This window comes from Onychostruthus taczanowskii, unplaced genomic scaffold (genome assembly GCF_017590055.1).
Source record: "Onychostruthus taczanowskii isolate IOZ18803 unplaced genomic scaffold, ASM1759005v1 scaffold268, whole genome shotgun sequence".
In the NCBI taxonomy this organism is placed as follows: Eukaryota; Metazoa; Chordata; class Aves; order Passeriformes; family Passeridae; genus Onychostruthus; species Onychostruthus taczanowskii.
This window is the reverse complement of record NW_024499995.1, coordinates 130,743-145,600: the sequence shown is the minus strand read 5'-3', so window position 1 is coordinate 145,600 and position 14,858 is coordinate 130,743. Positions and strand designations below refer to the sequence as shown.

The 14,858-nt window shown below is 41.3% G+C and overlaps 1 protein-coding gene across 1 annotated transcript in view; it reads left to right on the top strand.

Annotated features, from left to right (window-relative positions):
* Nucleotides 1-795: 795 nt before the first annotated feature.
* Nucleotides 796-14,858, top strand: part of LOC121337405 (integrin alpha-9-like) — a 143,093-nt gene continuing 129,030 nt past the window's right edge. Inside the window, exons 1-3 of the mRNA XM_041407492.1 lie at nucleotides 796-818; nucleotides 1,652-1,782; nucleotides 2,992-3,122. Of these exons, the coding sequence (XP_041263426.1) occupies nucleotides 796-818; nucleotides 1,652-1,782; nucleotides 2,992-3,122 (285 nt within the window). The remainder of the gene's footprint in view (nucleotides 819-1,651; nucleotides 1,783-2,991; nucleotides 3,123-14,858) is intronic.

Sequence of the window (14,858 nt, the reverse complement as noted above, 5' to 3'; positions counted from 1 at the left end):
ACTATATCCTTAACAGTAGTATCAAAAAAGTATCAAAACAAACCCTTTAGAACATTTCTCTTTCCCCCACGACCTTTTCTTTTCCACTGACAAAGTAAAGAAACAAAACTTAAAATTTCCAGTCAGTTTACCACCTTTGAAATAGTCTTTCTTCAGTTCACTTAGGGAGAGAAGTCCTTTTTGTTAATGTTATGGAGACTTCTCCACAAGAGGAAAAAAAACAGTTCTCTCGTAGTTCTTAATTTCCTTTAATGGATAAAAGCCACCCACTGCCATCGTGAAGTCCCTCCTGTGAAAGCAGGGCCAGGAGACCAGCTCCTTTAAAAAGTCCTTTATTAAAAACAGCTCTTGGGTGGGGAACCCGAGGGGTGGCACACACTGCCACTGCTCCCACAGGACGACTGACGCTGAGGAGGAGAAGGAGTGCAGCTGAGGAGGAGGAGTGCAGCTTTGTCTCTTGGCAGAGCTGGGGCTTCATCCTCATGAGAGTCCAACAGTGCTGGCTTGAAGTCTAGGGGTGTCATCCAGACTGAGTTCTCCTCAATCCATGGTGACAGGACAGAATCCGGCTCTGGTAAATGGTGGGTGATTCCCTGTGGTGCAGCCAGTTTAAAACTATAGTTTATGTGCTGGTTTGTTGTTTTTGAGAGAGTCCATACCATACCAACAGCTCCTCATTAAATTCAGTCCGGGTGCAAGTCTCTCTGGGAGCAGGGGAAGTGGTTCCTGACCCAACGGAAAGGGATACAAGTACAGGGGTGCAAGTCCTTCTGGGAGCAGGAGAAGTGGTTCCCGATGGAAAGGGATACAAACACAGGGTAAGATAGTAACACTTAACAATGGCAAACAAAGGCAAATCTCAGAACTCTTAACATTCTACATTCAACAACAGACTAACACTTCCAATTAAGGTCTTATTAACTTCATCAACATTAATTAGCAATTGCCACTCTGAAAAAGAGCTCCCATCTCCAGTGTTTCATTTCTTACACCTCCCATTTTCTCCAAGCCTTCCCACAGCTTGTTGATGGGCCATGTCAGCTTATGGGGCATTGTTTTAAAGATGAGCTGTTCAAAGGCAAAAGTTCTCATTATCTATCTCTAAAATCATCCCTGGAAAGAGATCTTCTCCTGCTGGGGGCACAAGATTACTCTTCTCTCTTTCTCAGTTCAAAATTTTCATGGGATCACAGCTATTTTAATATCTGCTTATTTTAACATGGAGGCTTTTTCTCGATATTAATTTGAACCTTTTATCTCCTCATAGTTTAATGCCTTATAGGGAAAAATAGGGTTTTTTTCCATAGTTTATAAGGGGATTTCAACCCCAAGATCAAGGCATCTCCTCGTCCTACCTGTTATAAATGAAAATTGCGAGTCAGCCAATTGTAATAAAAATATGAAAAATAAAATTTATTTCGCGACCGTAGTAACAGTCCGATAGTCACCACCAAAAACGGACAGCGTATCACCCCCGGGCAGTGATGCGGGTGAACGTGGAACCTGTCTTCGCTAAGACCAGATTCTCCCCGTCCACACACACTGCTTCGAAGACACAGTTTTTATACTGTTTAATTTGCCCGCGGCTAGTAGTCCTTTTGTCTCTTTCTAAGTTTCACATATTCAAGTTGGTTTCTTTTCTCTGTCCAAGCTGCACAAAAACCTCGGCCGAGAGCGGAATCGCTGCCTTCCCGTGTTCCCGTAACCCAGGCATTCATGTCCAAGGTGCCAATGGCCCTCCAGATAGGCATCGCCCAGATTTCCCGGACCCAGGCATTCAGGGTTCGGGTGTTAATGGTCCCTTGATAGGCATCTTATCTGGTGCCATCCTTTGGGCGTAGGGTCGTTGGCCACTTCCCGTCTTGGCAGCTACACCCTCCTTCTCATGCAAATGTCCATCTGCCCGGGTTTTGCAGTGTGTCTCCAGGCTGGATTTCTTAACCTGAATGGAATGAGAGGAGAAACCCCCTTCCCCTCTTCCCTTCCCCGGGTTATTTCATTTATATTATTTGATACACCATTTATTCCCATGAATTACTACCCGTATTTCTAACAGTTTGCATACCAAAGCTCATCTCTAAGCCTCCAGGCACCCTTAATCTCAGTTAAAAAATACAATTGTTATTTCAGCTCTGACAAGTCCTAGAGAGTGCCTGCATGCTGTTACTAATGTAAAACAATTCTCCTGTTCTTCACTCTCTCACAACCTATCACTCCTGTAACTCTCCTATCACCGCAAAGTCTGAAAGGAGTTAGTTTGTTTTTTTTTTCCCATACGCAGAATTTTTTACACAATAGATTTCTGAACAAGTGTGATATGGCTGAGATTTAGAGAAACCTGTTGAGCATTTTACAGTCTGAAATTATTGAGATAACATTTGCAAGTAAGACAGAATTTCCAGATTGGCATTTTCTTCAGTTTTATTGAAAATATGTTCAACAGCAAATTTTAAAATTAATTAAGGGATATTGCAAACTAGGAAGTGGACATATTTCTTCTCTGAACACTATACCTTAAGACATTTTTACAGCTGCATATAAGATTTTATTTTTAGATTAGACTCTGTTCCTCCTAGTCATGTTTGATATTGCCTATAACTGTATTCACAGTATCTCTCAATTTCTGTTTCCAATCACCAATTCTATTTCAGGCATGGTAATTGATGCAAGATTTTTAAAAATAAAGCACCACAAACTGTTATAAATGAAAATTGCGAGTCAGCCAATTTTAATAAAAATATGAAAAATAAAATTTATTTCGCGACCGTAGTAACAGTGCGATAGCCACCACCAAAAACGGACAGCGTATCACCCCCGGGCAGTGATGCGGGTGAACGTGGAACCTGTCTTCGCTAAGACCAGATTCTCCCCGTCCACACACACTGCTTCGAAGACACAGTTTTTATACTGTTTAATTTGCCCGCGGCTAGTAGTCCTTTTGTCTCTTTCTAAGTTTCACATATTCAAGTTGGTTTCTTTTCTCTGTCCAAGCTGCACAAAAACCTCGGCCGAGAGCGGAATCGCTGTCTTCCCGTGTTCCCGTAACCCAGGCATTCATGTCCAAGGTGCCAATGGCCCTCCAGATAGGCATCGCCCAGATTTCCCGGACCCGGGCATTCAGGGTTCGGGTGTTAATGGTCCCTTGATAGGCATCTTATCTGGTGCCATCCTTTGGGCGTAGGGTCGTTGGCCACTTCCCGTCTTGGCAGCTACACCCTCCTTCTCATGCAAATGTCCATCTGCCTCGGTTTTGCCGTGTGTCTCCAGGCTGGATTTCTTAACCTGAATGGAATGAGAGGAGAAACCCCCTTCCCCTCTTCCCTTCCCCGGGTTATTTCATTTATATTATTTGATACACCATTTATTCCCATGAATTACTACCCGTATTTCTAACATACCTATCTGGGACTTGACTTCTTCTTTACTAACCTCGATGTTTTCATGTTGTTCCTCTACATGCTTGCATCTTGTTCCTTTTTCTCACAGGGGGGTGGATTGAAGCACTGAAAGGGTTAACATATTGCCTGGGCCTCACAGGTTACCTGACCCACCTGTAACTTGTGGTAGGACCTTAGGTGAGGTGTGGTTAATATCTAGTCAGCCAGGCCAGAACTCAGCAGCAGTACACCAGATTGTGTGAGGCGGGCTTCTCTTTCCCCCTGCACAATGATTGTGGCAGCTTCCACAGGGGTAAAGTTCCTGCACCGACCTGGTGCTGCTCCCAAGGCCCAGCGGGCTCAGCTGTGCCCCCGGGTTGGGGGAGGGGTGTAGTAAGCAGCTAGATGTTAGCAAGGTCAGCTCTACCTGGCCCGCGGCACCCCTCTCTCCTTGCCCTGCAGCGGCCCAGGGAAATGGGCCCCTTGCAAGGCCGTCCGGCCCGGCCGAGACAGAGGCCGGGCCAGCTGATGTTACCTCATTCCCGATTAGAAAAAAAAAGAGGAAATCCCCATGTTTCTTTCTTTTTTTAACATGTGTGTTTCACAGAAGCATGTGCAGTCTTCCCTGGTTGGAAGTTTTGCATCATTTCCCTAGATTTCCTCCTACAGTGGATGTGTACTGTAGTTTTGCAAGTACTGAGTCAATATAGTCATACCTGGTAGCTATATTGTTTGATGGATTTATTTTTACCAGGGTTTCCAGTGCTTTTCTTGGCTGATGTGATTCACAGCCCTAAAAATTTATCCTTTTCTGCCAAAGACTGTGTGTCTAAGGATTATTGGCAGGGTTGAAAGCTCTCGCATATGTACTTTACCAAATAGTGCAGAAATTTGTAAGAATTACATGAAATCAGGTGTGAACCAAAACTTTCCCTAGCATGGACAGTTGAGGGAGCACTACTTTCTCTCTGTCACAGAGCCAGACCCATAGCACACTCTTCACCAGTGAAGCCTTGACTAGCCCTTCAGCTAGAAGACTGTATTAACCAGGTTTTAGCATAAAAATGTGGACTCATTGAGAGATCCATTGCCCACTGAAGAGCAGATTGGCTCATAAAAGATAAAAGAACCTGTTCTTTTAATATCTAATAGAATCTCAACATTTAATTCAAGTGTCATTGTTTCAGGCTACTGCCTTACGTACTGTGGGGGTGTGCCTGAATTGTCTATAGTGCTGCCCTGTTCTTTGTCTTTCTTGAGTGGTACCCAACAATATAAATTAAATTATTCCTCTGAAGTGTTATTATCCTAGCTTTATCAAAATTAAACTTCATGTGTCCCAACTATCTTTTCCATTTTTATGTGTTTCTGAACTTCATCATGGTCTTTCCTAGCTTGGTCTAAACTTAATAAATTGACATTATTTGCCACTTCAGTAGCTTGTTCATTTTACTCAATCATTTAAAATTGTATTAAATGGTGGTCTTTGCTCTTTGAATGCACTCTTAACCTCTTGCAATATCTCTGCTGTAAATGGTTTAAGGTGATAAAGATTCTGATGTGAATCATCTAGGGAAGGAGAATGTTAATGTGAAAGACAATGACTGGAGTGTGACCTTGAGGTTCACAGAAATTAAAGCTTTTAGAAATAGTATCATTACAATACTGCCCTCATTAACCTCCCCACCTGAAAGAAAACACAACCCCTTCCCCCCTTACCCCCAAAAGAAGTCAATAAAAATACAAGAGATGCAGGCAAATGCTTAGGTTTTAATATTGACTTTTAATTTTTATATTTTACACAATGAAGTTACCTTCTTACCAGGAAATGGTGAAATAATTATATTTTTCTCCTCTTAAACAGTTTCTCTGTTGTTTAGATTTTGGAAGCACTGAAATCTCATCATTAAATATTTAAAAATAGGAAGTTATTGTTGAGGGTGGATTCAGGTCTGGTCTGATTCTTTGACTGGTCTTCTTCAGTATAAAAATGGACTCCAAAGTGTTCAGTGGCTCCTTCACGGGCCCACCATGAAAAAGAGTAATGTTCCAAGCCACCCCTGTTTAACAAATGCAGTACTAAACATGCCTGGGTAGTTACCATCTCCAGCAAAGAAATCCCGATGTTTGATCTCCAAGGCAAACATACCATTTGAACTGAAGGGATTGCTTTATTAGCTGCTACCATTAGCAGTCACCATCTCCTTTGTGAAGCAGCAAGCAACTAACCAGGGTATGGCAGACACTCCTGACCACCCAGAGAATTAAAAAAAATCTGGCCCATACACCACCACCACCAAATTTGGCATGTCCTAGAGAGTTATGCTTGAAATTGTTGTTCCTCTAAGAGGAAATGTATATCTGAAGCCCTGGCCTGGGAGTTCAAAAATCTGAGTTGAATACTCAGCTGTAAAGCAATAATCTGGTGTGAAGCTGGGAAGGCATTAACAATTAAATTATCAAATTTTCTTCTGGTTTCTGATCTTTGTGTTGCCCTCCTGTCTTGCCTTTGGGTCATCATACCTGTTTGCTTCATAGGCCCTTTGCAGGACAGTCAGGACTTAGGGTTATAATTTGTTTCATGTAGTTTTGTGTTGCTGTAACATTAATCCTCTGAATCTGGCTCAGGAGTTTAGAGTCATTCTGCCACAAATTCATTTGCATTTCGATTTTTTTTCTTTTTCCCCTTGCACTCTTTTTTTTCCTTTCTTTGGGTGTTTGTGCAAAGGCAGAAACAGCCAAATCTTTCCACCAGACACTGTGGTATGGAAAACTTGGGTGAAAATGTACAGATTGGTTACTCATAACTACCAGTGGTGTAAGAGAGAAAGCATTCCAGAATCAAAGCCCAATACACTTCATCACAGAAGTTGGATGTCATAATTTTTAAGTTTGAACCATTGATTTGCTTTCACATTTGAGTTTGCTTTAAAATTCTTTTCATCTTCCACACATTTCATGTATGTGCTGTTCTATTCCAGCTGGAAATTTATTTTTCATTATATTTTCAATCACATTCTTCATTTAGAGCCTTCTATTAGGCTCTTCTACTCCAATCTATTTGAGTGCTTCGTACAGACGCAGCTTGTACCTTGTAAGCCCCATTACAAATATCTATCGATGTAGGTTTTTTTTCCTAAAAAAAAATCAGGATTAGATGTTATTTGGCCTGTTGATAGCAAAGAATTAAACTGAGGGGCTCAAACTCCTAATACCTCAAGCTGTGGCCCCTGCTATATCTCATAATAAAAACAAATCCTGGAAAGCTGGGAAAGTTTGAAGACCAAAAAGGTGTAGCAAAATGGGGCTTTGGGTTTTGGCTTTATTCCTTCAGCTTAGCAATGAACCAGCTGCCTAACGTACTGCCTTGCTATTGTAGGGGCTTTTATTTCAAATGGACTGAAAAATTTTAGGCTTAAGTTATCCTTTATGACTTAAGGCAGTTAACTGTTGTAAAGCGAGGGCTGCATTGCTGCAGACTAGCAGCTAAACGAGACTGGTAACTCCAGGAGTCCGATGTCTTAGGTATTGGTTACCAGAGAAAGTGTGAAGGAGAAACACCTAAGCATCCAGTAATGAGTCTCATATGAAGTGCTGACCTTGGGATATCTCAAACCTTCTCCGAAGATACCAACACCACAAATATTAGTGCAGCCAGTATTTTATTTGCCTTTCCTTGCTTCCAGTAGCTGGTGCTAACTTAGCTTCAGAGAACAACCAAAGGAGGCAGATGAGGCTTTGGTTAAAAGACGAGCTGGGGAAGTATGTGTCTCACAGCTTTTTCTCTGAATGACTCTAGGTAACCTGAGACTGTGTTTGGGAAAATCTTTACTGAGTATGGCAGAAGGCAGCTGGTTGAAACTGAGTTCCTTTTGGATGCAAAAACTGTACCTGGGTTTAAAAAGTGATCACAAGAATCCATGGCACAATTCAAAGGTAAATACAGAGATACAGCCCTGGACTCAGACAGCCTTTCCATATTGCTAGAAGCTGGGACAGTGTGTGAGAGGGATATTACTGTGTGATACCACTGTCACTTTGCTTGTTCTTCATTGATAGGATTTGTCATCGGCTGTGGTTAGGAATGGACACACACTGAGACAGCACCCTCTTCTTAGCTACCATTCTTACTCCATATTTTTACCCTTCAGACTGTTTTAAGTTAATTGTAGTTTAAAACACCAAGATCACAGGAGATCCTTAAAGAGGATTTCAATTAATTTAACATGTCTGTTGGTGCTTCAGTTGACTACCAGACATTTTTCAGTAACTGATTGCACTCAATGTATTTTACAGTAACAGGTAGAAAGAAACAGAAGAGCTGTGCCTGTGGGTACATTGCAGGCGGGATGACCTGCAAGCAAGTAAACTGTGGCTTCAGAAGGGATAGAGTCTGAGTTAAGAGGAGGGACTGACTCTGTGCTGTAACCTGAGGAACAAGATGTTCTAGAGCCCGGAAAAGTAATTGTCAATGGGATGTAAGACTCTTAAGATGAGCAAGTTAAAGCCAGAATGTTCTTGGAAAGGATACTTCCTCTTACTGTACTAGGTTGTCTCTCCCAGGTTTCCAAAACTTCTCATTTCATAAAAAGAAGATGGTGGCAAGCAATTCTGCACTGTTAATTTGCAGGTATGTATTTGTTTCCAGAGACTACAAGGGAGGAGGGAAAGGTTCTAAACTGGCCATACTGTGATGTAGTTAATTTGGAGGGAGGGGGGGTCCCCAAGGAGTCCCCGGAAAGCCCCCTAAGCTGAGTGTTGGCTGGCAGCAGCAGGCAGGCAAGGAGACTCCACACAGCATTTGAGGGTGCTAATTAGATGAGGGTTTACTGGGGGTCCTACCCCCGGGAGCAGCATGGTTACTGAGGGGGAAGGGGAAAGGGGGAGGGGGAGGGAGGGGGAGAGGGAGAGCCTAGGGGAGAGAAGGGCCAAGAGAGGAGGAGAAGGGCTAAGAGAGCGACTGATCTCCCTCACTTAAGAGGGAAAATCAAAGTGGGCGTGGAATAACAGTTGGGCCAATGGGATTACAGATACAGGATGGTTCAGGACAGGACCACAGGCTTAGAACATACCATACATTTTGGAGTGGTGAGACAGAGCATACCATTTAACTAAAATACAACACTACAATACTGTTATTGAACAATCATTTTTTTATCACTGTTTACTTTCAAGAAACCAGCTCTTTGCACTGCTTCCTGTTTCCATAACCAGCTGGAAGTGTTCTTATTAACCAAGCAGGAAGCAAGTATTTCATTTAGTTGCAAGTGACATGAAAGTAAAGCTGTCTTGAAAACTCTACTGCTTCTGCCACCTCTTGGAAAAGAAAGAAAATCATTGCAATGTCCCAGGATTAATATCTTGGCAACTGTCAAAAGAATGAAAAATATGTAAGCTGTAGTCTGATTTTACTTTTAGTTTTAAAAATAGTGGTTATCATTGTGTTTGTGTCTAGTTAACAGGTTCCTTGACAAGCCAAACAAATTATTTTATGTTATTGGATCTAAAAGTAGTCCTGTGATTTAATAAAAGTGGCAAGGAAGGATTGCAAAGAGAAGTTGGAGCAATGTTGAAAACCTTTTCTGGGTTAGTATTTTGCTTTTTTTAACTAAGAGGAAAACTTGAACTCCAGAAAGGAAGACTGGGCTGGGGAAGACTTTGTTATTTCAGATTATATCATTAAGCCCTGGCAGATGTGTTGTGTGATGTGTTGTATGATGGGTCAGGTGTCTGTTAAGTGCTTTAGAAAAATTATTTTATAGGAGATAGCAAAGAGTAACTACAGTTTATGGCTATATTCAGCTGATTTTTTCAGGAGGAAGAGAAACACAGTGACAGCTGGCAGGGCTCAAACCTCTGAGAGTGGTTCCCACTCTGATAATGCTTAATTATTAATGTTCTCCTTTCCTGGGTTACACAGAAACACTGATCACAGTGTCTTAGGGATTCAGATTACTTCGATTGTTTTTACCTGTGGAACCCCAGAGCTTTTGCGCCAGCTCATTGGCTTGTGTAACTTGCAGCCCCATTCATATGAAATTCTGTAGGTCACTTTGACGTAAGTAGAGGTGGATATTTCCCTTTAACTCAGGGACAAGTGTGCCTGGCAGCAGATGAAGAACACTGATTTCATTCTGCTTAAATCTGTTTGAGGAGTGGGGCTTAATTGGCAAAGAGGAGTGATGAGTTGTACTGAGATTGTTTCAAGAAGTACAGTGCTGGAGGGGAGAAAGATCATGGGGTCTTAGTAGTTTTGCATCTTGGAGTTGTCATTGTTGTATCCTTCCATGTTCCTGGAACTGCACATTCTGAAAAAAAAAAAAAAAATATGTCCTTGACATTGATGGTATCTACCAATTCTAAATGCTGCTTAGGGTTTTGCTCCCAATGGGACTGTAAGATGATTCTTTGTAGTATATGAAGTATATATACTGAAAGAAGGGGCTACTCTGAAAAGAATCATCTAACATTTAGCGGCTGGGGGAGCAATGGCTGGGAGCAGAAAAGACACCAGAACAACATTGCAGAGAGGAAGACTTGCTGTATTTGTACAGCCCATGAAGGCCAATTCAGGAACAGAGAGAAGCATACTATGGTGTCCTGGGTTGGCTATATGATGCTTGTATCCCCATTCATCTATTTAGCCCAGAAATAAGTTTTGCACCTTTAAGACTAGTTCCAACAGCGAAGTGGGGGAGAGAAGAAGCACGGAGTTTGTTATCAGAAACTGCACTTGCTCCCCCGCATCCTACTCCCAAACTATGTTGTCTGCAGCATGGACAGACGGTGGGACAGAGCTCTCATTTGCTTTTTAGTTAGTTTTTAGCTAGCTGAGGCAGAGAAGTTCCCTGGATTGTAGTTTTTCTTTTTCTTAGAATTGTTTAAATCTGCTCTAGTCTAAAAATCCAGAAGAGCACTGGCAGCTTCCAATTGTGGCCCACCGGACCTGACCTGAGTAGTGACATTTCCAGTGCCAGAAAGACTGATGACAAACTGAGTGAGCTGAGCTGCAACCCACAAAGGAGACTTTCTGAGTTTGTCATCTCTTCAGATTAGCAAGAGATTTTATTGTTTAGTATTGTTCATTTTTTAATGCTAATAAATGCGTTACTTATTAAATAAACAGGTTTTTTTCCACTTTTCTTCCAAGGAAATCTTTTCCCAAATCAGTTGGGGGAGGGGCCACTTGAATTTGCTTTCTAAAAGAACCCTTTTAGAAGTTTTATCCCAAATTTGCCCTAAACCAAGACATATGAAGACTTTGGTTTTCTGATTCATTTGCAAAATAATACTAATAATAGAGCATGATGTCATTTCCTTATCTCATTAGTATTAGTTAATTAGAGGTTATGTGAATGCAACATGTGCTTTGGCTCAGCCCTACACTGGAAAAAATGGGAGGTAAAGGAGAAAAAAAACAGAAAGGGATATCAAAGGCTGGATTAAACAGCAGCATTTTTTACAAAACTGTCCATGAAAAAAAAAAAACACCAAAGAAACCCAGACATTTTCAAGTTAAATATTTCATCCTAGTGAAAACAATGGTTGTTTCTTTTTCATTTTAGAAAAGGTTTTTACAAAAGAGAAGTACTAGAAACAAAGATTTAAAAAGCATTTATAAATTCAGTGGAAATTCAGTGGAAACAGAGGTATGTGGTGGGCTGGAGGTAACAGCTGCTAAAAAAGACAGTCAGCAGTGTCGTATTAATCCTGGATATGAAAGGAATGCTAGCTTCTCTCTGCATGAGGAGAGGAAGAGCCCTCCATTAGAATCCAAAAGATCTGTAGAATATCAGGTCATGAAATGAAGATTCACGGATAGCAAAATCATGACATAAAAATCTCAGTTAATTCTTTAAATTGACATTTCTTCTCCAGATGTTTAGAAGGCTTACTGTGTGGTGGGAGGCAGACCAGGTGAGTTGTGTCCAGGCAAGTGGCAGGAAAGAGCTTTTGTGACCAGCTGATGCAATGAATAATTGTGTGCATTTTTCAGAACCAGCTGGTTTTCACCCAGAAGTTCTGAGGTAACTCAAATAGTAAATAGTGAACTAACAACTCCATAAGCTGCCTAATTTGCTATTTGGTACAAATGTAACAGATTTCATTGAGAGTAAATACTGTTTGTTTTCCTTACATACCAAGGAAACTGATAGAAAAAATGTAATTACTATGTCCATAAATCATATGATAGAATGAGGAAAAATCAATGTGATGGTCTTAGGGGAAAATCTCTTTTTCACAAAACTATTTTCATTCATTAGAAAGAGTCAGTAAAGATACTATTGTGGATATTGTGTAAATGAATTTCTAGAAAGGTTTTACAATCTCTTTCATTAAGTAACTGTATTGAAATGAAGCCTTAAAGATGAAAGGTACTGTTAGGAATTAGGAGCTGACTGAATAATGGAAATATGTGCTGGTTTTCCATTGGTTGTTCTTTGGTGAGGAGGAAAAGAGCCACCTACAGAAGTGATTTTCTAAGAGAAGGTACTAAGCTTCCTTTGTGCCTAGCAACACCAATCAGTGACTAGTTTTGAGGACTGACACCCGGTTAAACCACTTTTAAAAAGTTAAATATGGCTCCATGACACACATTTTAAAGATGGACAAGCCAGGAAAAAGCTCTCTTGCTTCTGCCTCTGAAGAAAGCTGTTGTCCACCCCCTCCCGGCATGGTGGCCGGACGGGGGAGGGGAGGTTGCGGGTTCCCCGCCGAGGCTGGGCTGTGGCTGACGTCTTGCCGCTACTGAGCTCTGCCCTGCCGCCGGCCCAGGCTGAACCGGGGTCTGCTGGGCTCTGGGACCAGCCCCGGGGCGGGCTGTCTCGGCCAAGATTCAGCCACCATTGAGGTTCATCCACAACCACCGGGCAAGGGGAGGGGAAGCCATCGGCATGCTGCTGCTGTGTTCTAGCCTGGCTTCTGAGATCCTAGCCTCCCTCCCCACCTCCCTGGCACGGCCACCAAAGAAATCCTCTACTGTAAACAGCTCCACTGCTGCCCAGCAGAAATCACATGACCATCTGCAGGCCTGGGTGAGATATTAACTCTTTTAGTGCACAGATGAGTCTTGCAAACATCAATTCTCTTTTGAGTGTAAGAAAAGGAAAGCATGAAAATATGTAGAAGAAAACATGAGACACTGATATCAGTAAAGAAGAAGTAAAATTCCATATGGGAGGAGAATGAGGAAATGCCTCAGTCTTGGGCTGAAATTCTTTTTGTGAGGCCATGGTGATGGACTGTGATACACTAGAATTACTATTATCCTGGTAATTGATGAAAAAGCATGGGGGGGGGGAGCATTCAAACTGTAGACATGAGCAAAGTCATCCATGCTGCAGCAAGCAGATGTTGACATAACTGTGATCCAAATGAGAAGCTTGAAGAGAGCTTGAACAGAGACAAAAGTGATGGAGACAGTTTCCTCCCAGGGAAGGTGAAGAAAACCTCTGTTCCCAGAGATGAAGATGATCTCAGAGATAAATGAAGCGAACCTTTGCTTTTGCATAACTCATCCTTAAAAGTGTACCCCATTAGCTAAAGATTAAACCCTCAGAAACAGTTGTGGGGAAAGCTGTAAGTCAAAGGGAGGGACTTTTTACACAGTGATCAGATTTATCTTTCCCCAGCTGCTGATTTGCTTTGATATTGAAGCCACAAGCGAACTGCTTCTTGTGAAGTCTCCACGGCATGTCAAGAGAGACTCCTCTCCCTTAGTGAATTGAAGAAAGACTATTTTAGAGGTGGAAAACTGACTGAAAGCTCCAGGTTTCGTCTCTGTACATTGTCAGTGGGAAAGAGAAGAAGGTTGTTGGGGGGATGAAAAGTGTTATGAAGGTTTTATTCTGATTCTTATTATTTTTCTTGTAGTTCTGTTAATAAAGTTTTCTTTATACCCTTTTTAAGTTTGAGCATGCTTTGCTCTTCTCCTAATCCTATCTCACAGAAAATGAGTAAATAATGTTAGTGGGTGCATGGGCATTTGGCAAGCCCTAAACCCAGTACATAATTGGTGCATTGGCCAGGAAACTTAGACTGTCGAACCAAAACCACTACAAAATAATAGTCTGTTTTTGTAATTGAAGATAACTGGGGTGTCACTGAGAGCTCTGTTAGCCTGTTCTTCCCAAGTGGTATAGAAAAGGGATAAATGGTGAAATGGCAAAGTGTGCTGATGATGTAGTAGAATTCACAGTAGGAAAAAAAGTGCTATTGATATGGTGGTATTCAGGGTAGAAAAAACGAAAATATGTTATTCCTGCTTTACAGAAAGATTTTGCAGTGAATAGGCATTAAAATGGTGGATTAAATTCCCAGTAATATTAATGGCATAAGCCAACAATATACACAAAATTGTAAAGTTTAAACTGGTTAATAAAATTCAATATAGAAATGTTGAAATTATTTTAGCTCAGTCTTTGAAAACATCAATTCAGGTGGCAACCAAAATGTCAATTCTTAATCAGAATTAGGAGAGAAGTGCAGAGGCAAACTGAAAATTCATTTATGTTCAGCATATCTCTGTGCGTATCCTGAACACAAATGAATTATAACACAAATGCATATCCTCTGTGCATATGCATATCCTGGGTACTGTCATCTTTCTTTGCTTTCAAAAAAGAGTATGACAAAGCTAGAAAAGTTATACAAAATAAGGATAGTTAGATGAGATGACTTCAAAAGATGAGTAGGCTAAATCAAGAAAGAAAAGCTATGAAGGATTATTAACAAACATGTTAGGTAAAAGATCAAGTGTATGAACTTGAGAGTATGTATCAGAAATAATGCTGTTCTCTTCTCTTGGCTCATGTAATTGCTCCCTCAATGAATGTCCTTTATTGACCCGTGTCATATATCATACCTAGTGGTTTATTTAATGCCATATAATCTGGGCTCCTTGTTGAAGCTGTATTTCTCACTGGCACTGGAAGAACTCTCATCAAAAGGCTAGCTGTGTGTTTTGTTCTTGGCCTTGAGGTCTGCTGTGCTATTTCACTTCCCTTTCAAGTGTTGTAATCTTGGGGAAGAAAAGTAAACTTTTGACTAAAACCTTATTGTTAAACCATATCCTTGGTGGTCCTGAATCAGGGTTAGAGTGGGTCTAAACTCAATTTGCTCAAGTCACTCTTGTCCTGCTTTAGAAATGTGAGTAGTTTGTGGGAGAGAAGGATGGGGAAGCAGTTTTAAGATTTCCCTTAGCAGTTTTGACTGGAAAAGGTATTCTTGCTGTATTCATAGCAAGATGCTGTGAGGCCCTTTCATATTTTTTTATGGTAGAGTTTGTGCATTCTTTGGCAAATCCCAGCCTGAGGCAAAGGGCTTGTATGCATTATTGGACTCCCTTATAGACAGTTACAGGGGACTCTGTATTTTGTGCAGGCAGAGCACTGCCACAGGAAAGGTTTGAGAAGTTGTGTCTCAGGACTAGATGATCTCCAGGAGGCTACAGAGCCCTGTGATGTTGATTGCTTTATAGAT